A 24843-nucleotide genomic window follows, 5' to 3' on the forward strand; every position below is an offset into this window, starting at 1 on the left:
TAGTGAAAATACAGTTTAGTTTTTGTGTACATATTGCATTTGAGAGTGTTCCCAAATTTCTGACTGTAGATAGGCCTAATCTAGCCTTTGCTCAGGCCTAGTCTCTCATTTAAATTTTATAAACATTTTCTATAGCCAGGCATGGTGCTGGGTTCAAAATCACATACCTTCATCCACTCATCATCCCACCCCCTCCTAGCACAAGCTGAGAAGTTTCTAGTTGGAACAGAGCTCAGCCAGCAAAGGCATTGCCACTAGAAAAAAACTAAGCTTAAGTAAGGCAATTGCTGACAAGTTACAAGCTGATGAAATGAGGTCTCCTCCAAACCACCCCAGAGCAACCTGGGAGTAGTTCTCTGCAATACTACTGTCTATAATCAATGAAGTCACAGAAAATACCTTAAACTACATGTTTTCCAACTTTTTTGTGCACAAACTGAAAATGATTAATCCCGAGATTCTCACTATTTTAAATCTCTCCCTCAGTCAACCGCATAAGCAACTATTTTTAATTCCTTATTTTGTCTTGTACATAGTAAAGGCTGGTTAACCAAATACCTGATCTCTTTCCTTGCCTAATGAAAATCTAAAGGTTCTCTCTCTCCCTTCCTGAATATACAGTAGAGATACACATGCAGACTTTGAAACAGATATTAACAATCCCAAACTCTTCCATACAATATATATGACTATTTCTGCAGACTTCCTCAGGGAGTATTCTTCAGGGCAAATCCCCAAAAATTATGCCCAAGTTGTCCACGGTAAAGTCTTATGTTCCATGAACACATTTCTCCAGGTCATGATTTGTAAATTCAACTATTATACCCTTTGTGGGAAACCAGCTGACATTTAATTGTGGTATTTGAAAACTGTACAGTTGTTTTGTCACCTCTTGCCCACACCCCCATACTAAGTCTCTTAAAATGACAGGAAAAAAGCCAACAAATCACAGGTTCAATGGGTTTAATAGATTTACCCCTTCAGTTCCTATTTGCAGCACCCAATATTCCTTTGACATACCACACAGACCCACCATGGCCAGCAGAGTTAAAGTTCAGGTTCTCTGAGCTTTCCGTGTTGCAGTGGCACTTGTCCAGAATTGGTAACTCCCGTAGCTGGGGTACTTTATGTACCAGCGAAGAAAGCCTTTCCCCTTCAAGGGGAAGAAAATCATTCCTCAAAACCCAACAGTTATGGCTGTGAGGTCTTTCCTCCTGTCGCATCTCTTCAGATTCATTTTTTGCAGTGGAACAAGAGAGACCAAAACCTAACCTGAGTTACAAAAAACAAGACAGTGATGGCTATAAAGGGAGTGGCCAGGAGCAACTGAGGTACTCCTTCACCTACCACATCCAATGTATGTGCTTCACAGAAAAACAACAAAAATAACAAATCCACGAAATACAACAGCTAGATGTACAAAATCCATTCATCCAAGGGTGGAAGGCAGGAAGGGGAGGTGGGAGGGTAAATGGCACAGGGAGAGAAAGTATTCAAATCAGTCCAGGCACAAGGTCTGGCAAATGCTAGAAAACAGCTACAGAAAGACATGTGGTCCTTTCAGACTCACGGTGTTAAAAATCCATGTACTGGTGTCAGGAAGATTCTGCCTAAGTGCACCAGAGACAAGATTCCAATTCCCCGGAGAGAAGAGTTTATGCAGAGGGCCCTTGGCAGAGTGGGTCCTGCCTCTCCCGGGTAGGGAAGGTAACAGGGAAAAGAGCTGCCACATCCTCCCTCCAATCCCACCCGTCCCCTGTGGATGGCAGGTGAAGTCAGTGGCCTGCAGCAGCCTTCAGTTTGGCAGGAGACGGGTGTGGTGAAGGGAACTTCTCGGCAGACGTTGAGCTACTCAGAGCAGACTGCAGGTAAACCGTCTTGTGAAAGAGTCTGTTGCTCAAGAAGACCACCAAGGAGAAGAGGCGCAACTGAAAAAGGCTAAAAGGCAAGAGATCCAACTTATTAACTCTCCCTTTGATAAAAAAATTGTTTCTTAGTTATATGCAAAGTCATTTGACTACAATAAACTTAAAACCACGCAGTGAAAAACAAGAGAACTGACATTTGATCAAGGAAGTGCAGATCTTCAGAGACATGGCCTGAACAGGGAGCAACTGAAGAACGCACTGGGTCCTATCGCTGCTGCAAATGCAAAGCAATCACTAGCTTGGAAGCACTGGGGCTCTTCAGAGGACGCTGTACCTCAGAAGACTAATTCTGATTAAGTACTGTTCTATGGCTGATTCACAGTACAAAGTTCAAGCAATGTCGGAAGATAACATATGCTACGTGGTTTGGTTCCCAGAGAAAGTCAATTATGCCCACTAAAATACACACAGAGCATTACTGACTAGCAAGAGCATGTAAAAATCCAAAACAGACCTGAGATTTCTAATACACGTACCCTCATTGAAATAACCAAAATTCATCAAACATCCCTACTAAACACACATGACTGAGCTTTTCTCTGAAATGATTAAACTTTTGGAGTGTCACTGGTATTGCTGAATTCATTTTAAAATACTACCTTTTACCATCATTATCAATAAACTCACATGGCTAGATCATATGGCCCACAACTTTTCTAAAAATTCGACCATTCTTAACAAAAATGAACTTCACTACTGGTGTCTACAAGTGTTTCTTATATTCAGTGTGCCGTAGAGTATGTGAAATAAGATCAATTTTTGGAAGACATGTACATATATGCATGAGGAAAAGCTTGGACTATATCCCAGAAGTGTTTTTTCCGCCTTTAAACTGTAGAAGTTTTTCTGCAATGAAGTAAGCTATTAAGAAAAAAAAAAGTCTCGTTCACACAACTGTGGCATTACAACCCCAATCCATTACACAGTAAAACCTTTGTTCATCACTGGTTAATACCTACTATGCTTTGCCAGGGGTCTTTGCTTCATTGGCGCTGATAATGAATAAAGGAAAGAGGATGGAGAAGAGGCAGCCACTGTAAAAAGCAGAAATAATCAGTCACCTAATTATTCATCACAGCCATGACTTTGAAGAAGATATTAGAACTCCTAACTCCTTTGCCTCTGGTGCAAACATCACGGCTTGGTGAAAACTTAATGTGACAATCATACCTTTCAAAAAGAAAAAAGGTGTTTTTAAGCACTGGCTTTATTTAACATAGCTCCAGGAGACAATAAATAGAAAGAATATGGGTACAGAATCACGCAGACTGGATTTTAATGCCAACTGGCAAATGTCTGTGAGAAAATCCTATAGGCGTCCTCATGATCAAAGAAGGCGGCAGATGCCTAGCATAGCAGCAAACAAGAAAGTGCCGGAACGTGGGTCTTTATTTTGACCAAACCCACTGCTGTCGAGTCGATTCTGACTCATGGTGACTCCACAGGACAGAAAAGAACTGCCCCCTAAGGTTTCCAAGGAGCGGGTGGTGGATTAAAACTGCTGATCATTTGGTTAGCAGCTGAGCTCTTAAGCACTGTGCCATCAAGCCTTCTTATTTTGATGAAAAAATCCAAACCCATTGCTCTTGAGTCGATTCTGACTCATAATGACCCTAAAAGACAGAGTAGAACTGCCCCTTGGGGTTTCCAAGGAGTGGCTGGTAGATTCGAACTGCTGACCTTTTGGTTAGCAGCCCAGCTCTTTAACCAGTGTGCCACCAAGGCTCCGACTTTGACTACCCATTGCTGTCGAGTTAATTTTGACCTCATAGCGGCCCTACAGGACAGAGTAGAACTGCCCCATAGAGTTTCCAAGGCGTAGCTGGTGGATTCAAACTGCCAACCTTATGGTTAGTGGCCAAATGTTTAACCACTGCAGCACCAGGGCCCCAAATTTTTACTAGTCCCCTTCAAATCCCTCTAGCCAAATTACCTGATAATGTATGAGGACTGCATGGCTGTGAGGAAAGCCAAGGGCAAACCAAATCCAAAGTAGTAAGGCCAATTCCTTTCTATGTTTGACAACCGCTGGTGCATTTCAATTCCTACAACAACGGAAGCAATACAATTAGATTGCATATGCCATTTTAGTCAAATGACTAGGGGAGACAAACTACTTGAAGGCTGAGTTTTAGGTACAGATCTGCCATTTAGAAAACAGCAAATATGTAAATTATACTTGTGTAAATCTGATATAAAGCTTTTATTCAACCTTTTTATAACAGTCACAATTTCACAGGTGGCAAGCTAAATGAATTATGAGCTACAACAGCAGCATCTTTTGTCAGGATTAGTTTTGAACAAAGCAAGACAGCAAATAAAATAAACACGATTAAACCATTTAGGCAGAATGGAAGCTTCCTTTTGGCAATGGGGTTATTTCCTTCCAAAGGTGGTTTGCCAAAGGTTTAAGGACTAAAGAGTTTAACAAGTCTGCTTAGTAGCAGCATTTCAAAACAAGGCCTCCAAGGTCTGAGTTTATTTCTGTTAGAAAGATGAACCTACCTTTATTGAACCAGCGATATTCAAAGCAGTACAGAGAATACAGAAGGGACATATGCAGGAGACTAACCAGCTGACCAACAAGATGGATGGGAAAGAGACTCACAAACATTCCCTGAAAGAACAAAGATGAAGATCTTAATTCCAAAGCCTCAAAGACCTAACACTAGTCACCTGCCTCTCTGATCCATCGCTATCTGCCAGCAAAGCCTCACAGCTGCTTCTCAAGCTGCCGAAGAGCAGAATGAACAATGTCCAGAGTGGTAGGGAGGAGCAGGTAAGTTCACATTTCTTACAACTAAGATTTTTATATTCTTTAATGTATTTGTTCCGTGGAAAGACAGTTTTAAACTTTTACCAAGTCAAACTGATGCTCCAGGACGATGTGCTGTGTCTATGCTATGACTTCACATACCTCCCCATTCGCACCATGTGTCTGGGTATCTGTGCTCCTTGATCAAGAGTCAGTTCTCTTGTTTTTTCCTGTGTGGTTTTAAATTTACTGCAGTCAAATAACTTGTCATGTAACTGTCACGTACCTGCTGGCATAAATGCTAACCCTGCCCTTGGGGAGAACGCCCTCTAATGAAACTCTATTACCTGCCCATGTGCCCAAAAGGCTGGTCTCACCTGGAGAAGGAAAAGAGCCTGCAGCAGAAGGTTGAAGAGCATATCAGCAATTATTTTGCTGACACTAGGGAATGGGTGAGGCTTCCTCCCTGACACTTCAAATGCCAGATCAGCTATATCCTGTAACAGATAAAGCAGATCAACAAAACAACTTGAGTTAAATGACCCTGATAAACACCCCCTAAGGTAAGGCCACTGCTCTGCCACTAGAACTGCCAAGTGAAAAAGCACCCAGACATCTGACAATGAGGTGCTCTAATGACCTGGGACAATCATTCCATTCTACAAGAGTACAAAGATCACCCACTGGCTGCTTGGCCATAAAAGGTTAAGGTTGAGGAATAAGCCCCCTACATGGCCACTGCCTTCACCAGCTGAAACCTGCTGTCAACCCACCCTGCTGTAGGACCCAAACTCCATTCTGCCCCGGACCTACTTGGAACCAAATGGCATTGACAACTTTGCTAAGCACAAACAGGGGGAGCACCCAAAGAGCACTGAAAATTGATGTGAGGAAGAATTCCAGCCACGACCAAACATCTCCGTGCAATGATGGATCACCTGAGGGAAAAAGATTTATTAGTTCAACAATAGAAATGAAACACCAACCAAAAAAAAATAAATAAACCAAATCAAGTGCTGTTGAGTCAATTCCAACTCACATTGTCCCTACAGGACAAAGCAGAACTCCCCCATGGGGTTTCCAAGGAGCGACTGGTGGATTCGAACCGCCGACATTTTGGTGAGCAGACAAGCTCTCAACCACTGCGCCACCAGAAGACCCAATATGGAACACCTATTTTGTGACTATTCTTTTTCACCACACATATTTCTGTTTCTTGCTAAAGCTTCACTATTCCTAATTGATACAGTCTTATTCCTAGTTGTCTTTGTTGTTGCATGGAGTCTCAGTGGTGCAGTGGATAAGTGCTCGGCAGCTAACCAAAAGGTCAGCGGTTTGAGCTTACCAGTCACACTGGAGAAAGATGTGGCAGTCTGCTTCCGTGAAAAAAGATTACAGCTTTGGAAACCCTATGGGGCAGTTCTACTCTGTCCTACACAGTCACTATGAGTTGGAATCGACTTGACAGCAATGGTTTTTTTCTGAGTTGTTGCTGGGTACCGTAGAGTTGATTTTCAACAGTTTTCAACTCATAGTGACCACATGTGACAGAGTAGAACTGCCCCATACACTTTTCTAGGCTGTAACCTTTACAGGAGCACATTGTCAGGTCTTTCTTCCATGTAGCTGCTGGTGGGTTCGAACCGCCAATCTTTTGGTTAGCAGCCAAATGTTTAACCGTTGTGCCAGGACACAACTCCAATTTGGAGCAACTATAGATACATTCTGCTTACTTTGAAATAAACCTGTCTATGTGACAGTGACTCTGATGTCACAGACTAAGAGCATACCATTTATAGGAAGCCACCTGTGTTTAAATACCAGTTCTGCCACATACCAATGGTTTATTTTAACCTTGGTAACTAACTTCCATTTCCTCATCCATAAAGTGGATATAATAACAGTACCCATTTTAGAGGGTTAAGAGCTTTCAGTTAAAAACAAGAGGTTTGAGGTGTTCACATAGGAAGTGTCTAATAAATTGAGGGAGCCTGGAAACATCTCCCACCTTCATCCCTAGTAAACAGCAAGGGCATTACTTACCAATAATTTGTGCTGTTACTGACTGAAGCCCAGGAATAAACACTCGGTAAAACAAGAGGAGACTCAACTAAAGGAAAAAATAAGGTAAAAATCAAAACCACCTTTAAAACAAGAGATCCAAGTTTTAGTGTAATTATTTTCCAGGTGGGGTACCTTATATAAACAGGGGGCCTGCCACTCTTTCAACCATTACTATCTGCACCAAAATCGGATCCATTTCTACTTTGCAATACTCCCGCTCAGAGGTACAAACTTAATAAAAAAACTTAATACTACCTATAAAATAGTGACACTTTGTGGGGCATACAAGAGTAACATTTCAAATATTCCAGCCAAAATACAGGCATCTACTAAGTTTCTGGGTTTTTTTTTTTTTTACTAAGTACGCAGGGATGTTTTAAGTCTGAACTAATATCTGAGTCAAAGAAAATACTTAACCATCTGTTCTTCAAAGCACCCAGATTTCACCTAAGCCTGCACTGATTCTCAGTTAATTAACTTTTTCTGGTATGGGTTTCAAAGGTAATTAATTCTGGTAGATCGCTTAGACCAGGTGTAGGAAGAACCTTGCTCCTGTCCAGCCACATCAGTCCTCCCCCTCTGATGTCCAAGGTTGTTCCTTGTCAAAATACCCAGACAACATCAAGAGAAACTGTCACCTGCAATAGCCCTAAAACCTGGGAACAAGTCACATTTTTTAAAAAACTGTTAAGTGTCTATTCAGGACCACCCCTGGCATGCATTCACATACAAGTGTTCTTTCTTGAATGGGATTAAAATCACTGCAAGTGCAGAGAACTCTGAGTGATATTCTTAAGTATCTGTCAGCAGCATGTGAAAGCTACTTGTCCGTGTTTCGAGGAAAAACTAAAAACTTTTATCACATAGCAACAAAACACAGATGCGTATAGGACCAAAGACAACCACAAGACACCTAGAATTTGAGGAAAAGAACTTACCCAAAATACTCCTCCATTCCAAGCGCAACACTGGAAAATTCTACTAACGATACGTGGCTCACTGGAAAAGACCACACGCACTTAGCTTAAAAGGCATATAGGTTATTTCCTTACTGTTATTCAGTAGCTCTCCATTTTATACTTCTTTTTTTTTTTAATTCTATTGTGAAATATAATAAAACATTTGCTATTTTGGCCATTTTTACGTGTACGATTCAGTGATATTACGTTCAGTGTGTCGCCACGTTAGACAACTGTCACCACTATTAGCTTCGGTACCATATGACTTACTTTCCAGCACCTAATGTTGTCCCAATGTTCTCCTAGTATCAGTCAATGAGAAGTGGATAAGAGATATTTCTGGGGAACGAGCTTTTCTTAAAAAATTATTTTCTGAAATCTGGGGCTGGACAAGATTAAAAAAGAAAGTCTGAGGTTCTTCTTTCAATAAATAAACCCATATAGGTACTCATCAATCCAATATTTGTGGTTCTCTATTCCCTATTCTGATTTTTGTTAAAAATACGACATTTTAATCCCAGAAGACAACTCATCAGGCATGAAAAGGACTGGTCAGCGGGGGGGAGAGAGATGCTGATGAAGAGTGAGCTAATTAAATCAGGTGGACACTGGAGAGTGTGTTGGTAACTCTTGACTGGAGGGGGGATGGGAAGATAGAGAAAGAGGGAAGATGGCAAAATTGGCACGAAACGAGAGACTGAAAGGGCTGGCTCAATAGGGGGAGAGCAAGTGGGAGAAGGGAGTAAGATGTATGTAAACTTACATGTGACAGACTGATTGGAATGGTAAATGTTCACTTGAAGCTTAATAAAAATTAATTAAAAAAAAAATACGACATTTTGAGCAAAGATTATTGCTAGAGCCTAAATTTAATTCAATGTGAAAAAAAAAAAATTCACCTATGACACTTTTTCTGGAAGTATAAAAACCAAAGAATGGGGTACTGATATTTCAAAAAGGAGCCCTGATGCCCCAGTGATTAAGAGCTATGGCTGCTAACCAAAAGGTCAGCAGTTGGAGTCCACCAGCTAGTCCTTGGAAATCCTATGGGACAGTCCTACAGGGTCGCTATGAGTTGGAATCAACTCAACAGCAATGGGTTTGCTTTGGTTTGGGTTTGAATACTCCAAAAAGGAGCCCTGGTGGTACAGTGGTTAAAGTACTCAGCTGCTAACTGAAAGGTCAGTGGTTCAAACCCACTAGCCGTGCCATAGGAGAAAGATGTGGCAGTCTGCTTCCGTAAAGATTACAGCCTTGGAAACCCTGTGGGCCAGTTCCTATATGGTTGCTATGAGTCAGAATGGACTTAATGGCAACAGATTTTTTTTTTTTTTTTTGATACTCCAAAAGTCTTAATTCCATACTAAGAATTGGTCACTTCCTAAAGTACCCCTTCCTTGGATATCTCCTGACATCAGACTATCCTCCTTACCTCTCTTGCTTCCGCTCTATACTCTGGGCTCTCCTCTGTGCCAGGACACTGCTTGCCCTTCTTCGACGTTGTTCCTCCCTCTTCTGTTGTATTCGAGCATCCAGCTTTGAGATGGTACAGATACCCCAGATGGAGTCCTTGATTCCCTAGAGAGAAGGAGATTAAGATTAGGGATCAGAGAAGAATTTCCAAAGTTACCTACAGTAAAGTTAAAGAAGCGTAGAAATCATTGTACTTATTTTGTTGCAAGGCACAAGAGACCTTGGCTGTTTTGTTTTGCTAATTTTTTTATTTTGAAACAACTTCCTACTTACAGAAGAATTACAAGAATGGAGAATCCCAAATACCCTTTATTCAGATTCACCAGTTTAGTATTTTGCCGCCTTATCATTCCCATACAGATCCATGTATGTGTGTGTGTATCTAACATACACACACTGTTTCTGAAGCATGAGTAGGTGCTGACATCATCCCTTTACCTTAATTCTTCAGTATGTACTTCCCAGCAACAAAGATATTCTTGTCCATAACCACAGTACAGTCACCAATCCACAAAATACAATATTATAACAAACACTTTAATCTACAGGACTCATATATATGACCCTGATGGTACAGTGGTTAAGCACTCAGCTGCTAACCCAAAGGTTGGCAGTTTAAACCCACCTAGTGGGTCCACGGGAGAAACACCTGGCAATCTGCTTCCATGAAGATTACAGCCAAGAAAAACCTATGGGGCAGTTCTACTTTGTCTCATGGGGACGCTATGAATCAACATCGACTGGACCGTACTGAACAACTGTCCGTATTCCAATTTCCCCACCTGTCCCAACAATGTTCTCTGGCATCTAGAAGCCCTTAGTCTATCGGTGCAGAATCACGTATTGCATTAAGCTGTGTGTCTCTTTAGACTTCTTTAATCAGCAACTATTTTAGTCTTTCCTTTGGTGTAATACAGGTCAATTATGTTATAGAATTCCTCACTTTAGGCTTGTTTCTTCACGATTAGACCAGGTTAGGCGTTTTTTGACAGGATGACCACAGAAGCGATGCTGTGTTCTTCAAGGTATCATGTCCAGGGGCACGAGATATGTGTCTGCCCGTGGTGATTTTAATTTTGCATCCAGCTTCTCCACTGCATGGTTTTAACTCTTCCCCTCATAACTAATAAGCCACCTGTGGGGAGACCCTTCTGAGACCACGCAACTATCCCACTCACCAAACTGTCCCTCCTCCACTTACCATCCCCTACCAGTTCTTACCTGAACCAATCTTGAATAACCTGGTTGCAAAACAGTGATTTTCCAATCCCCCAACATTTATCAATAATATAAAGCCAGCTTGTCCTTCCCTTTACTCTTTCAGTGTTAACTAAATGCCTACTGTATGCTCTGTATCCTAAACTCCACAGATATACAAGGATAACTAAAACACTCTGGAAAGGACTAAGGCTGGAGCGAGGATAGGGAAAGACACATAAAAGCCCTATGATAAGGGTCGCTCACATTAAGACAGAAGCCACACGGTAGTGTAGCTGGCGGAGAGTGTCCTTGAAGAGTGTTGTTGAGATGATAAAGACAGTGACGGGCACTTGCCAACCATACTCAAAGAGCTCCAATAGTAGGAAGATTTCTATTGGTGCTAGAAACACCAGAATTCCCTGTCACTCATCCCAAAGAACTGTATTCATTCATTCATTCATCCACCCACCCCATATACTATCTTCTGAGCCAGACACTGGTCATGTTGAAATACTCAAGAAATTTACAACTTAACAGAAAAAGTACACAAGTAAAACCCAAAAAACTTACACTGTAGTTATTAAGTAAGTACTATAACAGATTTATGTCCAAACTGGAGTGGGTAATCTCATGAAGAAACAGAAAAAGGCATTCAGGAGATGGTGGGCAAGCTGGATTAAAGGATGGCATTCTTACCTATTGCTATGAGTCAAAACGAATTTGGGCTAACAGCCACAGTGCAGAGAAATGGGCCGGTTTATGGACTATCTGCTGGGGGATGCACTGCCACAGTGCGTGCCTAACCTTTTGTCTGTCATTTTTAGTCTTCATTTTTCTTTTAGCTTCTAAACTTTCCAAAAATGAATTTTCTTACACAGCTAACTCAAAAATTTAAGAGTTAAATTCAAATATCTGAGGGCTATGATGACATGATCTCTGCCTTTGGATATAGTTTAGTAAGGCTGACAAACGTAAAGGCGTATTGTAGAACCGATGCAAGGCTAAAATTTTATAGCACAAGAACGGCAGTCAAGGAGGTAAGGACACTGAAAGTAGATTATATTGCATAAAGTGTCTTTAACCTTTCTAAGGAATGCCTTCATTTTCCCCTCTTTTACGCAAAAATAACAATGTTTTAAACCCTTGCTGACCAGGCCCTAGATAGTTCTTTATGGGGCATTCTGCTAAGGCATCCTCATCGTCTGCACCTTGCAGAATGGGGGAAAAAGGCTCTAGAGCTCACTAACCAGGATTTCAATACTAGAGTGACACTCACTAGACAGGTGTCCCAAGATTCTGCAAGACACAGAATAATTAGAATAAAAGCTTGTATGTGAAGGATCCAACAAATCGGATGACTTCAAAAATGCCTAAAGGAAACAACCTAAGTGCCCATCCACAGATGAAAGGGTAAACAAACTACTGTATTATACACACAAGGGAATACTATGCAACCATAAAGAACAATGATGAATCCCTAAACATCTCACAACATGGATAAATCTGGAAGGCATGATGCTGAGTGAAATCAGCCAGTCACTAAAGGACAAATACTGTATGAGACCACTGTTGCCAAAAGCCAAGAAAAGGTTTACAAACAGGAAAAAAAAAAAGAAAAAACTTTGATGGTTATGAGAGAGGGAAGGGGTGGTGAGAGGAAATCACTGACTAGATAGTAGACAACTGTTAACTTTGGTGAAGGAAGTCGGCACACCTTGACCAAGGTAAAGTCACAGAAGCTTCCCAGACACATCCAAACACCTTGAGGGACCACGTTACTGGGGCTGAGGGCTGGGGACCGTGGTCTCCGGGGACACATACGTCAATCGGCATAACATAGTTCATAAAGAAAATGTTCTGCATCCTACTTTGGTGAGTAGCATTTGGGGTCTTAAAAGCTTGTGAGCAGCTGTCTAAGATACATCTATTCGTAAAATCCTATCTGGAGCAAACGAGAATGAAGAAAACCAAAGACGTGAGGAAAATACTAGTCCAAAGGACTAATGGACCACATGAACCACAGCATCTACCAGCCTGGGCCTGGAATAACTAGATGGTCCCAGCCACCACCACCGACTGCTCTGGCTAGGATCACAATAGAGGGTCCTGGACAAAGTGGAAGAAAAATATAGAGCAAAATTCAAATTCTTACACACACACACAAAAGGCCAGACTTACTGGTCTGGCAGAGACTGGAGGAACCCCTGAGACTGTGGACCCCAGACACCCTGCTAACTCAGAACTGAAGCCACGCCTGAAATCCACCTTTCAGCCAAAAATTAGACAGGCCTATAAAACAAACAACAACACACAAGAGGAATTTATATGAGGACAAATGGGCAACACCTGCCCAAAAGCAAAGACAAGAAGGCAGGAAGGACAGGAAAACTGGACGAATGAACACGGGGTACCTGGGGTGGAAAGGGAAAGCAGGAGAATGCTGACACATTGCAGGAATTGAAACCACTGTCACAAAGTAATTTGTGTATGAATTTCTGAATGAGAAACAACTAATTTGCACTGTACTTTCACCTAAAGCACGCGCACTCACACACAAATGCCTGAAGGATCTCCTAATCAGTTCCTTCAGCAAAAAGGTCAAGAGATGATGTCCTAGAAACAAGATGTACTCACCCTGGCCAGGTCCTGGAGAAAGGTTTTGACACTGTCAGCCATTTCTTCACCACCCCAACGATCAACTACACAGAAGAGAGGGAAGTGCTTCAAAATCTCTCATCATGGAGGGCCTGGAAACAGATGAACGCATTGCGGTAAAAATGTTTACTTTAAGTTACTTTATGTACATTTCTGCGTGATGACATTTTCCACATACTTCTAGCTCTGATAGGAGTGTTATAGACTCTCTCACTTCAGTAGACACTAGCAGAGTCAACTGAGCAAGGCCACACCTGTAGTTGTTGAAAACTGAAATCTCAGGTTTTTAATCACACACCACGATTTCACTTTCACATGGTGAAAATGTGTTCTTGCACCAGCTGTTTCTTCTCTAAGCTTTGATTTCCTTAACTACCCCTCGTGTAAACTCCCGGTACTTTTGAGGATTTAGAGATGGGTCATAATTAAATTTCAATCTCCTCTTAAGCAATATTTATGCTTGATTTACACCCAGGGCTTTGAACTGGCTCAGAATGATTCAGCTATTGAGACAAAAAAGGCAGCATACTCATTGCATAGTGTCTTAGTCATCTAGTGCTGCTATAACAGAAATACCACCAGTGAATGGCTTTAACAAAGAGAGATTTATTCTCTCTCAGTTTAGGAAGCTGGAAGTCTGAATTCACAATGCCAGCTCCAGAGAAAGGCTTTCTCTCTCTCTCTGTCGACTCTGGGGGAAGGTCCTTGTCATCAATCTTTCCCTGGTCTAGGAGCTTCTCAGTGCAGGAACTTGGGGTCCAAAGGACGTGCTCTGCTCCCAGCACTACTTTCTTGGTGCTAAGAGGTCTGCCTCTCTGCTTGCTTCTCTCTTTTATATCTCAAAAGAGAATGACTCAAGATACAACCTAATCTTGTAGACTGAGTCCTGCCTCATTAACATAACTGCCTCTAATCCTGGCTCATTAAGATCATAAAGGTAGGATTTACAACACAAAGGAAAATTACATCAGAATACAAAGTGGTGGACAATCACACAATACTGGAAATCATGGCCTAGCCAAGTTGACACACGCTTTTGGGGGACACAACTCAATCCACAACACACAGCAATTAAATCTATCGCTGGTGGGATTTTGACCCCAGTAGGAAACAAGCAGCACAGTAGTGTCCCGCTCAAAGATGGCGCCCACTGCCGCTGCTTTGAATGTGTTGTTCCCCACAGTCCTGCCAATAATCCAATCTTCCACATCAAACAGCTGCAATTTTCAGGATCCACGTGGGAGACTGGATTATTGGCAAGACTGTAGAGAGCGACACATCCAAAGTAGAGCGATGGCCGCCATCTTTGAGTGGGCACAGCTGGCTGTTTCCTACTGGGGTCAAAATTCAACAGGCAATAGCATAGATTTGGTTGCTACGCAACACATATGCTGCCCTTGTTTATGCTGGCAATTACTAAACCATTTCAAACCAGTTGGAAACCCTGTTTATACCCTCAAACACTTGAAGGAAAATAAAAGAGCAAGATAAAAGTTCCTACAAAACTTACTAAATATGCACTTTCGTCACACACAGGGCCCTCCAGCACAAAGAAAAGTTTAAGGCACTACATGAAACTGCCTATCTAAGACAATGCACCTCCAAATACGTCGTCCTGTGTTTTCTAATTTCAAATATATACATATAATTTTAATAAGTATGCAAGGAACAGTGGTTTTTAAACTAGACCAAAAAAGACTTCATGTGTGCAAATATTCTTTAAAACACTGATGTTGTCCAATTTTATTTCTTAGGTGAATGAGAAATCTACTTTCAAAAATTAAGAACTTGAGAGTTCATGTGTACATGTACTCTTAAAAGCCTAATGCTCTTACTTATTTTTAAGGTGAATGGAAAATCCATCTTCAGAAACGTTTTAAGAACTTGAGATTCTAAAGTTCTCAATTCCTACAAACCAAGCAAGGGTGTTCTCAATTTAAGGTAAAAAATCGTGATATAATAAGACAGAATTTCACAGGAAGTTTATAAACCTCAAACATCAAGGTATGATCATGCAAATTGATCTACACTCCAGACCTTTAGCCACCAAACTACATCTCATCGACCCAACTGGACTAATGCCACTCAGAACTAGAGGAGCAGGGAATATGGCAGTAAGACCACTGGCACAACACTGTATGACCATCTGCTTAGGTCAAATCCTACACAGATGCATTCACTTCAGGTAAAGAAGTTTCTAGGGCAAGAAGCATTTGTTAATATTTCCACCCTTCCCTTTTAAGATAGTTTAAAACAAAACCTCCAGTCTCAATCATGCGAGTGCAGCCATACAGACGCTGTTGCCAGGGTTGTGGTAAGGGTAACTCAGAGCCAGGCAGGTAGCCAATGCTCGATCAAGATAAAACATACAAGGTACTAGTTTGGAACGACTTTATGGGATTCATCTCTCAATCGCCTCTCATTTATAAATTAAGGTGTTAAAAGTTCATAATAGGTTTTCTGAGTATGAAGTGCAAAAACATGCAAACAAAAACTTAAAATGCTATATAAACACACTAAAAAATGAACCAGCTTGAGTTTAAGGAAACCAACTACTTACTCTGGATTTCCCACAGGACACTGACAGGGAGCCTGAAGTTATGTCTATTCCAGTCCAAAGAACAGCTGTGTCATCTGAAACTTGGGCCAGTTAACACCTGGTTTCGGTAAGGTACCAAATGTCAGGGTTCCTACTGACCACTTCGATTTATACTGAGATCCTAGCATCCTTTCTACTGGATTATCTGGTGAACTATCTGGCTTGACAAAAGACAGGGGCACACAGAAAAGTAACTTGCCACAATTTTGAGACCACACACAAAATGAACGCTACAGGTGGAACTACAGGATTAGACTGGGAGGAACGAAGATGTACCCGGTTCACTAATTTTACAGAAAGGTGCACTGAGTCCCAGAAGTTAAACGGCTTGCCCAAGGTCACAGTATGTGAAAGGCAGCTACAGAAAACTTCAGACCCATGGTGCCCTAGCTCTCAGTTCTGACTTCTTTTTCCTCAAACTCTCAATAAGGATTGTTCTTTAACCCGAGTATCGAAAGGACAACCAACCTCTCTTTCACGATGAAACACACCTGGTTATTAAAATCAAACAGTCACAAGACCTCATCAAGCCTCTACTGAGGCACGGCTGTGCACTTTAGTTTCTAAATCACTAAAGCCAATCCCAGAAGGCAGGAAGCAGACTCATTTCCCACACCAGGTGCAGAAAAGGTGAACCTACAGGTCGGCTCGGCCCCGTGTTCCCCCAGTACTGTTCCGTCCCTCCCCCGTGGCTCCCAGGCACCTTCGGCTGGAAACTCAAGTCTCCCTCCCCCAACACAGATGTGCACCAGGTGCCGGGGCCGCCCAGGCTCACCTTCGGTCACACGGAAAGCCGAAGACAGCCGCGTCGCACCTGGAGCAGAGTCCAGGTGCCCTGCCTCCCCGCTCCCTGCGGCCCCTTCCCGCCCGATGACCTCTCCCGTAGCCCCTGCGCGGAACCTCATAACCCCCAGCTCGGGCCCTGCCTGCCCTCACACGCCCACATGGACCCCGCCGCCCAGGCCGGCTCCGCGGCGGCCCCGAGGCCTGGCTCGGCAGGATCCGGGCCTACCTGGCAGCTCCGCCGCGGCCACCGCGGCTCTGGCCCCGGCCCGGCCCTCGGCCGCCACGGGCCCCCTCGGCTCCTCCGCGCGTGGCCGCCGCTCCCGCCAGGGCGCTCCCAGGCCGGGGCCGCTGCGCCCGCACTGGGCATGCCCGAGACGCAGGGGGCCTCTGGGAAGCCGGCGGGCGCGCCAAGCGAAGCGGCGCGGGGCGGCGGGGGCGGGGCCCGAGCCTGGGAAATGTAGTCCGGGCGCCCGCACAAGCTCAGGCCGACCCTACCTCCCCCGACCCCTGCTTTGCAGCTCTCTCTTCCTGTCCTTTGCCCTTTCCCCCTCCGTGGGGTTGACTGTGGCTTCCAAATCCTATTGTTAAAAAACACCATCATGTATGAATTCAAAATAATAACGCAATGGTTGCTTGTTCTGTGATTTAATAAGCAATTTGCAAATTAGGGGAACATTCCCCTCACGCACCAGGATCCTGCTTCCAAAGAATGAAGAATTCACAAAGACGTAAAAAACTTTTGCTTAAAGAACACAGGTTTCTATGGTGATGAAGTACCAATGGCCCCTGAATGGCCCCTGAGTTAACATTAAAAAGGGTAACAGCCCAGACGATTTGGCCCTTCTCCCACCCACAGTCCTGAGACCTCCGGAAATTTAAAGAACCTAAGTCTTTTTCAAAACATCACAAGTTAATTGTTTTGTTTTTGTCTACTCTTTTGTCTTGAACAGGAAAGAAAAGTGGATTAGCAACTGTGGGTGAGAGAGGGGGAGGAAAAAACCCATTGGAGGATTAATTTTGGGTCAGGAAATTTTAAATTCGAGGATAAGAGACAAACTATTGCCATCAAGTGGATTCGGACTCAAAGGGACCCTGTAGGACAGAGTGAAACTGCCCCATAGGGCTTCCAAGGCTGTAATGTTTAAGGAAACAGACTGCCACATTTTTCTCCCGTGGAGAGGCTGCTGGGTTCCAACCGCTGACCTTCAGTAGCCAAGCGCTTAGCTACAGCGAAACCAGGGCTCCTTGCAGATCAGAGACGGCCTTTTGAAATAAAAGTAAACAATATTTCAATACAAATTTCATTCCACACTATGAAGCCTAAAAACAGGAAACTGCTAAAATACAGAGGTCACCTTGGTTTATTTGGTTGGAGATTTTCTGTAATCAAAGGGTACAAAGCAATGCTGCACAAGCAATGATGGCTTTAAATCGTCAAGTTCCCCTCATAATTTCGAATATACAGCGCCTATTTTTTTAATCCACGTCGCCTGTATTAGATGTGTATTCTGATGGCAAAGTGACGGTTGAAATGGAAACGATAAAGTAAATAGAAATAATGGTTTTATCTCCATCCCCACCAGTCCATTTCTACCCACCCGCACCCCCCAGAAAAGAAAAAAACCGTTACCCTCCTCTGGATTCCGACTCCGTCTCTATAGGACAGAGTAGAACTGCACCATAGGGTTTCCAAAGAGCAACTGGTGGATTGGAAGCCGACCTTTTGGTTAGCAGCCGAGCTCTTAACCACTGCGCCACCAGGGCTTCAAATTTCTACCCCAAAGATAGTAATTTCTTGGCATCGAACCATCAAGCCTCACCTATAACCTTCTTTCACCCTATTCCCAACCTCATATCACTCTCCACCATTTCTTCTCTTCTGTACACTGCCTATTTTCCTTCACCTCTAGCTGTGCTTGGAGCTGCTAGCGCTAGGGCCACCTATAAAATCAGATTTTTACAACTACAAGCTGTTTAGTGCAACCTCCTATTTTAGAGAAACCTCAAGTTCAGAAGTTAAGTGATAGAACAAATACGCTGTCTTGACTCCTTCAGTTCAGTGGGCTAAGGCAGCTTTTGGCCCCTACTCCACCGCCCAGCTTCCAGCCCCATTCCAGAACAAGGTAGCCCCCTACCCTGAACCTGCTGAAACTTTACCTTCTTTATAAGGAAGAGGATACTTGAAATTGGATCTAACAAGTTTGAAGGAGGTAATGAAGTACTCTGAAGACTCAAGAAAGAAGAGTAGAATCCCTAAAATACAGAGCCAACCTAGGTTTTAAATATGTAAACTCCTTTAGGGAGGGGCCTTTTATCTTATTTGTTTCAGCCTTGGACAAAGCTCTCCTTTTCACTGAAAACAAGTCTAAGGATATCCTCTCAAATTTCCTACTTTAGTAAATCTGTCAAATAACAAGGAGGAGCCTTGGTGATGCAACGGTTAAATGCTCCGCTGCTAATCAATGGCTACTCATCTGAAGAAAAACGTGGCAGGCGGCTCCCTTAAAGATTAAAAAAAAAAAAAATTAAATTAAAGATTACAGCCTTGGAAACCCTTCGGGGCAGTTCTACTCTGTCCCACAGGGTCTCTATGAGTCGGAGTTCAACTCGGTGAAGTTGGGGTTTCTTGACTAACAACAGGGTTATTTACTTCATCCTTAAAGTCATTATAAAGAGGAGACATTCCTAAACTGGTTTTGCCTCATATTGATAAATCCCTTTAACTGCTTATTATAAGCAACTACACAGAAAAGGTTCTTATTTCTTTTAGAATCATATTTTGATTAAAGTGAGCAAACCATCTGCTGAGGCTTAGAAATCTTGTTATAAAGAGATTTAAGAGGTTTAATGGTAAACTGATTCTTGCAATTATTAATTACAATTCCTGGGCAATGTGCCTCATGTGAAGCCACCACCAGTCTGTCAGTGGAGACTTGTGTGTTGCTATGATGCTGAACAAGTTTCACGGGTGCTCCCAAACTAAGCTTAGGAAGAAAGACCTGGTTATCTACTTCTGAAAATCATGCAATGGAAACTTTATGGATCACAATGATCATGGGGAGGGAGTGGCACTGGGCATCTTTTCTCTCCATTGTTCATGGAGTCACCATGAGTCAGGGCTGACTCAACAGCAGTTAACTACAAAAATAGATCGTATACTGGAGATGGAAAACCAAAAGGGAAGAACATGCTCAGCATTTCTCAAGCTGAAAGAACTGAAGATAAAATTCAAGCCTCCCGTTGCAATACTGAAGGATTCTACAGGGAAAATATTAAATGATGCAGGAAACATCAAAAGAAGATGGAAGGAATACACAGAGTCACTATACCAAAAAGAATTTGTCAACATTGAACCATTTCAGGAGGTAGCATAAGAACAGGAACTGATGATATTGAAGGAAGAAGTCCAAGCTGCACTGAAGACATCAGCAAAAAACAAGGCTCTGGAAATTGACTGAATACCAATTGAGATGTTTCAACAATTTGATCCAGTGCTGGAAGTGCTCACTCATCTATGCCAAGAAATTTGGAAGACAGCTCCCTGGCCAACTAACTGGAAGAGATCCATGTTTATGCCTATTCCCAAGAAAGATGATCCAACTGAATGTGGAAATTATAGAACAATTAATACCACATGCAAGCAAAATTTAGCTGAAGATCATTCAAAAGCAGCTGCAGTAAGTAGTGTATCGACAGGGAACAGCTAGAAATTCAAGGTTGATTCAGAAGAGGACGTAGAACCAGGGATATGATTGCTGATGTCATGTAGATCCTGGCTGAGAGCAGAGAACACCAGAAAGATGTTTACTTGTGTTTTATTGACTATGCTAAGGCATTCAACTGTGTGGGCCATAACAAATTATGAATTACATTGTGGAGAATGGGAATTCCACAACACTTAATTGTGCTCATGAGGAACCTGTACGTGGATCAACAGGCAGTCATTTAAACAGAACAAGGGGATACGTTGTGGTTTAAAGTCAGGAAAGGTGTGCCTCAGGGTTGTATCCTCTCACCATACCTATTCAATCTGTATGCTGAGCAAATAATCTGTGAAGCTGGACTGTATGAAGAAAAACGGGGCATCAGGATTGGAGGAAAACTCATTAACAGCCTTTGTTATGCAGATGACACAACCTTGTTTGCTGAAAGTGAAGAGGACTTGAAGCACTTACTAATGAAGATCAAAGACCACAGCCTTCAGTATGGATTACACCTCAAGATAAAGAAAACAAAAATCCTCACAACTGAACCAATAAGTTACATTATGATCAACGGAGAAAAGACTGAAGTTGTCAAAGATTTCATTTTACTCATATCCACAATCAACACCCATGGAAGCAACAGTTAAGAAGTCAAAAGACGCATTGCATTGGGCAAATATTCCACAAAGGACTTCTTTAAAGTGTTGAAAAGCAAAGATGTCACCTTGAGGACTAAAATACACCTGACCTAAGCCATGGTGTTTTCAATCGTCTCATATGCATGTGAAAGCTGGATAATGAATAAGAAAGACCAAAGAAGACTTGACCTCTTTGAGTTGTGGTGTTGGCAGAGTATTGAATATACCATGGACTGCCAAAAGAACGAACAAATCTGTCTTGGAAGAAGTACAACCAGAACGCTGCTTAGAAGCAAGGATGGTGAGACTACGTCTCACATACTTTGGGCATGTTATCAGGAGAGATCAGTCCCTGGTAAAGTAGAGGGTCAGCGAAAAAGAGGAAGACCCTCAATGAGATGGATTGACACAGTGGCTGCAACAATGGGCACAAGCATAGCAACGATTATGAGGATGGCCCAGGACCAGGCAGCGTTTCACTCTGTTGTGCATAAGGTCGCTACGAGTCGGAATCAGCTCGATGGCACCTAAAAACAATGACATACTGTGCAAAGCTCTGCACATGTTTATTTAATTTCTGTGAGCTTCAGATGCCTCATCTGTAACTGGAGATAAAATTATGTAGTTCAGAGTAATGTTGAGAATTGAATTAAAATATATATGAAAAGGACTTCCTCTTCTGGCCAAGATATTAACAGGGAAAAAATACAAAGGCAATATACATGAAGAAATAGATTTCAGATATTAAACATCAGGTGATGCAGGATACTGATACCTGAGAGAGGGGAAACAAATGAGATGAGCTAGACTATTGCTCCAACTTCCTGTGTGGAAGCTGCAGAACAAAGAAGGGAAACTAAGGTGGAGCTTAGCAGTTTTTCTGAATTGAGGAGAAGGAGCTGGGACTCCTTGGAGGTAAATATGGCTACAGCCCATAGGACAGAAAGAGAGAAGAGGATGGTGAGAGAGATAGATTGAACTCTAGAGATTGCCCAAGAGTCTTCCCAGTGTCTTCAGCTGAGTACTCATCAACACATACATGAGGAAATTACCCTTCATTGAGAAAGAATCACCTAAAAGGATTGGAGGAAATAATCCCTGAACCTCACAAAGAGCTGGAAATACTTCCTATTCCACTAGCCAGAGTGTAAAAACTTCATATTTAAAGGGGCATCATGTAGACTATTGCCAGAAGACTATTGCCTCAGTAGTGCGAAAAACTAGCCATTGGGTAATGTCTGCTCTGGTCCAGCCTAACAAAGCTTAAAAGTATCAACATGTTTCCAAGGAACTTAATTATGTTCCATAAAAAAAGCTCAAGAATATGTACATAAATACAAAGATATCCAATTCCCATAGATGCAAAAATTCTACAAAATTCTAGCCAGTAGCATTCAGCCTCATATCAAAAAAATAATATACCACGACAAAGTATGATTCATACCAGGTATGCAAGAATGATTCAACATCAGAAAAATCAATCAACATCATCCACCACATAAAGAAAAGAATCACATGGTCATATCAATGGACACAGAAAAGACATTCATCAAAGTCCAATACCCTTTCCTGATAAAACTCTCAATAAAATAGGTATACAAGGGAAATTCCTCAACATTATAAAGGGCATCTATACTAAACCAACAAACAACATCATTCTTAATGGAGAGGCTGAAAACATTCCCCTTGAGAACAGGAACAAGACAAGGATGCCCTTTATCACCACTCCTGTTTAACATTGTGCCGGAAGTCCTAGATAGAACAATAAGGGAAGAAAAAGAAATAAAGTGCATCCAAATTGGTAATGAGGAAGTAAAACTGTCCCTATTTGCAGATGATGTGATACTATACATAGAAAACCCAAAAGACTCCATGAGAAAACTACTGAAACTAATAGAAAGATTCAGCAGAGTGGCAAGGTACAAGATAAACATACAAAAATTTATTGGATTCCTGTATACAAATAAAGAGAACATCAGAAAGGAAATCAGGAAAACAATCCCATTTGTAATAGTCCCTAAAAAAAAAAAAAATACCTAGGAATAAATCTAACCAGGGATGTAACAAACCTATACAAAGAAACTACAAAACACTACTGCAAGAAACAAAAAGAGATCTTCATAAATGGAAAAACATACCACGCTCATGGATAGGTAGACTCAACGTTGTGAAAATGGCAATCCTACCCAAAGCAATTCCAATCCAAATACCAACAACATTCTTTAAAGAGATGGAAAAACTAATCATTAACTTTGTATGGAAAGGGAAGAGGCCTTGCATACGTAAAGCACTATTGAAGAGGAAGGATAAAGTAGGAGTTACACTACCTGGCCTCAGATGCTACTACACAGCTACGGTAGTCAAAACAGCCTGGTACTGGTGCAGCGACAGATACATTGACCAATGGAACAGAACTGAGAACCCAGATGTAAATCCATCCAACTACGGTCACCCGATCTTTGAGAAGGGACCAAAGTCCATCAAATGGGGAAAAGGCAGTCTTTTTAACAAATGATGCTGGCAAAACTGGATGTCCATCTGCAAAAAAAAAAAAAAAAGAAACAGGATCCATACCTCACACCATACACAAAAACTAATTCAAAATGGATCAAAGACATAAATTTAAAACCCAAAACTATACAGATCATAGAAGAAAAAATAGGGTCAATTCTAGAGGCCCTAATACATGGCATTAACAGGAAACAAACCATAACTAACAACACACAGACTCCAGAAGATAAACCAGATAACTGGGATCTTCTAAAAATTAAACACTTATGCTCATCATCACCAAAATAGTAAAAAGAGAACCTACAGACTTGGAGAAAATTTTTAGCTATGACAAATCAGACAAAGGTTTAATCTCTAAAATCTAAAGGAAAATCCAACACCTCTACAACAAAAAGACAAATAATCCAATTAAAAAATGGGCAAAGGAAATGAACAGACACATCACCAAAGAAGGCATTGAAGTGACCAACAGACACATGAGGAAATGCTCATGATCACTAGCCATTAGAGAAATGCAAATCAAAACTACAGTGAGATACCATCTCACCCCAGCATTACTGGCAAGAATGAAAAAACAAAACAAGATAACAAATGTTGGAGAGGCTGCAGGGAGATTTGAACTCTTATGCACTGCTGGTGGGAATGTAAAATGGTGCAACCATTTTGGAAAATGATATGGTGCTTCCTTAGAAAGCTAGAACTAGAAATACTATATGATCCAGCAATCCCAATCCTAGGACTATATCCTAGAGAAATAAGAGTCATCACATGAATAGACATATGCATCCCCATGTTCACTGCAGCATTGTTGACAATAGCAAAAAGATGGAGACAACCTAGATGCCCATCAACAGATGAATGGATAAACAAGCTGTGGTACATACACGCAATGGAGTACTATGACATGATAAAGAACTATGATGAATCTGTGAAGCATCTCACAACATGGGTGAATGTGGAGGGCATTATGCTGAGTAAAATAAGTCAATCACAAAAGGACAAGTTTTGTATGAGATCACTACTGTAAAAATTTATGAAAAGGTTTACACTCATAAAGAAACAATCTTTGGTGGTTACGAGGGAGGGAAGAAGTGGAGATGGAAAAACACTAAAAAGACAATAGGTAAGTGATAACTTTGGTGAAGGGTAAGATAGTACACAATACTGGGGAACCCAGTACAACTTGTCCAAGGCAAGGTCATGGAAGCTCCATAGACACATCCAAACTCCCTGAGGGATCAAATTACTGGGCTGAGGGCTGTGGGAACCATGGTCTCAGGGAACATCTAGCTCAACTGGCATAACATAGTTCATTAAGAAAATGTTCTACATTCTACTTTGGTGAGTAGCATCTGGGATCTTAAAAGCCTGTGAGCAGCCATCTATATACTCCACTGGTCTCATTCTTTCGGGAGTAAGAGAGAATGAAGAAAACCAAAGATGCAAGGGAAATATTAGTTCAGAGGACTAATGGACCGCAACTACCACAGCCTCCACCCCTACTGAGTCCATCACGACTAGATGGTGCCCAGCTACCACCACTGACTGCCCTGACAGAAATCACAACAGAG

The 24843-nt window shown here is 41.9% G+C and overlaps 1 protein-coding gene across 2 annotated transcripts; it reads right to left on the minus strand.

Moving 5' to 3' along the window:
* Positions 1-948: 948 nt before the first annotated feature.
* Positions 949-16732, minus strand: EI24 (EI24 autophagy associated transmembrane protein). Of its 2 annotated transcripts, none has more exons than XM_003417425.4 (11): positions 16646-16732; positions 13014-13126; positions 9139-9284; positions 7686-7746; positions 6727-6793; positions 5497-5621; positions 5061-5180; positions 4434-4545; positions 3862-3973; positions 2888-2962; positions 949-1938 (listed from the first exon to the last, which is right to left on the minus strand). In XM_003417425.4, the coding sequence occupies exons 2-11, from the start codon at positions 13053-13055 to the stop codon at positions 1776-1778; spliced, it is 1023 nt and encodes a 340-aa protein (XP_003417473.1). In that variant the 5' UTR covers positions 13056-13126; positions 16646-16732; the 3' UTR covers positions 949-1775. The 2 variants fall into 2 exon arrangements, with proteins under 2 accessions (XP_003417473.1, XP_023412844.1); XM_023557076.2 differs by lacking the exon at positions 16646-16732 and adding an exon at positions 15595-16273.
* Positions 16733-24843: the final 8111 nt, after the last annotated feature.

Source organism: Loxodonta africana, chromosome 15 (assembly GCF_030014295.1).
Source record: "Loxodonta africana isolate mLoxAfr1 chromosome 15, mLoxAfr1.hap2, whole genome shotgun sequence".
NCBI lineage: Eukaryota > Metazoa > Chordata > Mammalia > Proboscidea > Elephantidae > Loxodonta > Loxodonta africana.

Coding starts and splice junctions, on each gene's coding strand:
- EI24 (XM_003417425.4), bottom strand. CDS start 13,055: ATGGCTGACAGTGTCAAAACCTTTCTCCAGGACCTGGCCAGG. Junction 7,747..9,138: donor ATAGAGCGGAAGCAAGAGAG/GTAAGGAGGATA, acceptor GGTCTTTTCCAG/TGAGCCACGTATCGTTAGTA. Junction 5,181..5,496: donor TCAATGCCATTTGGTTCCAA/GTAGGTCCGGGG, acceptor TATCTGTTACAG/GATATAGCTGATCTGGCATT.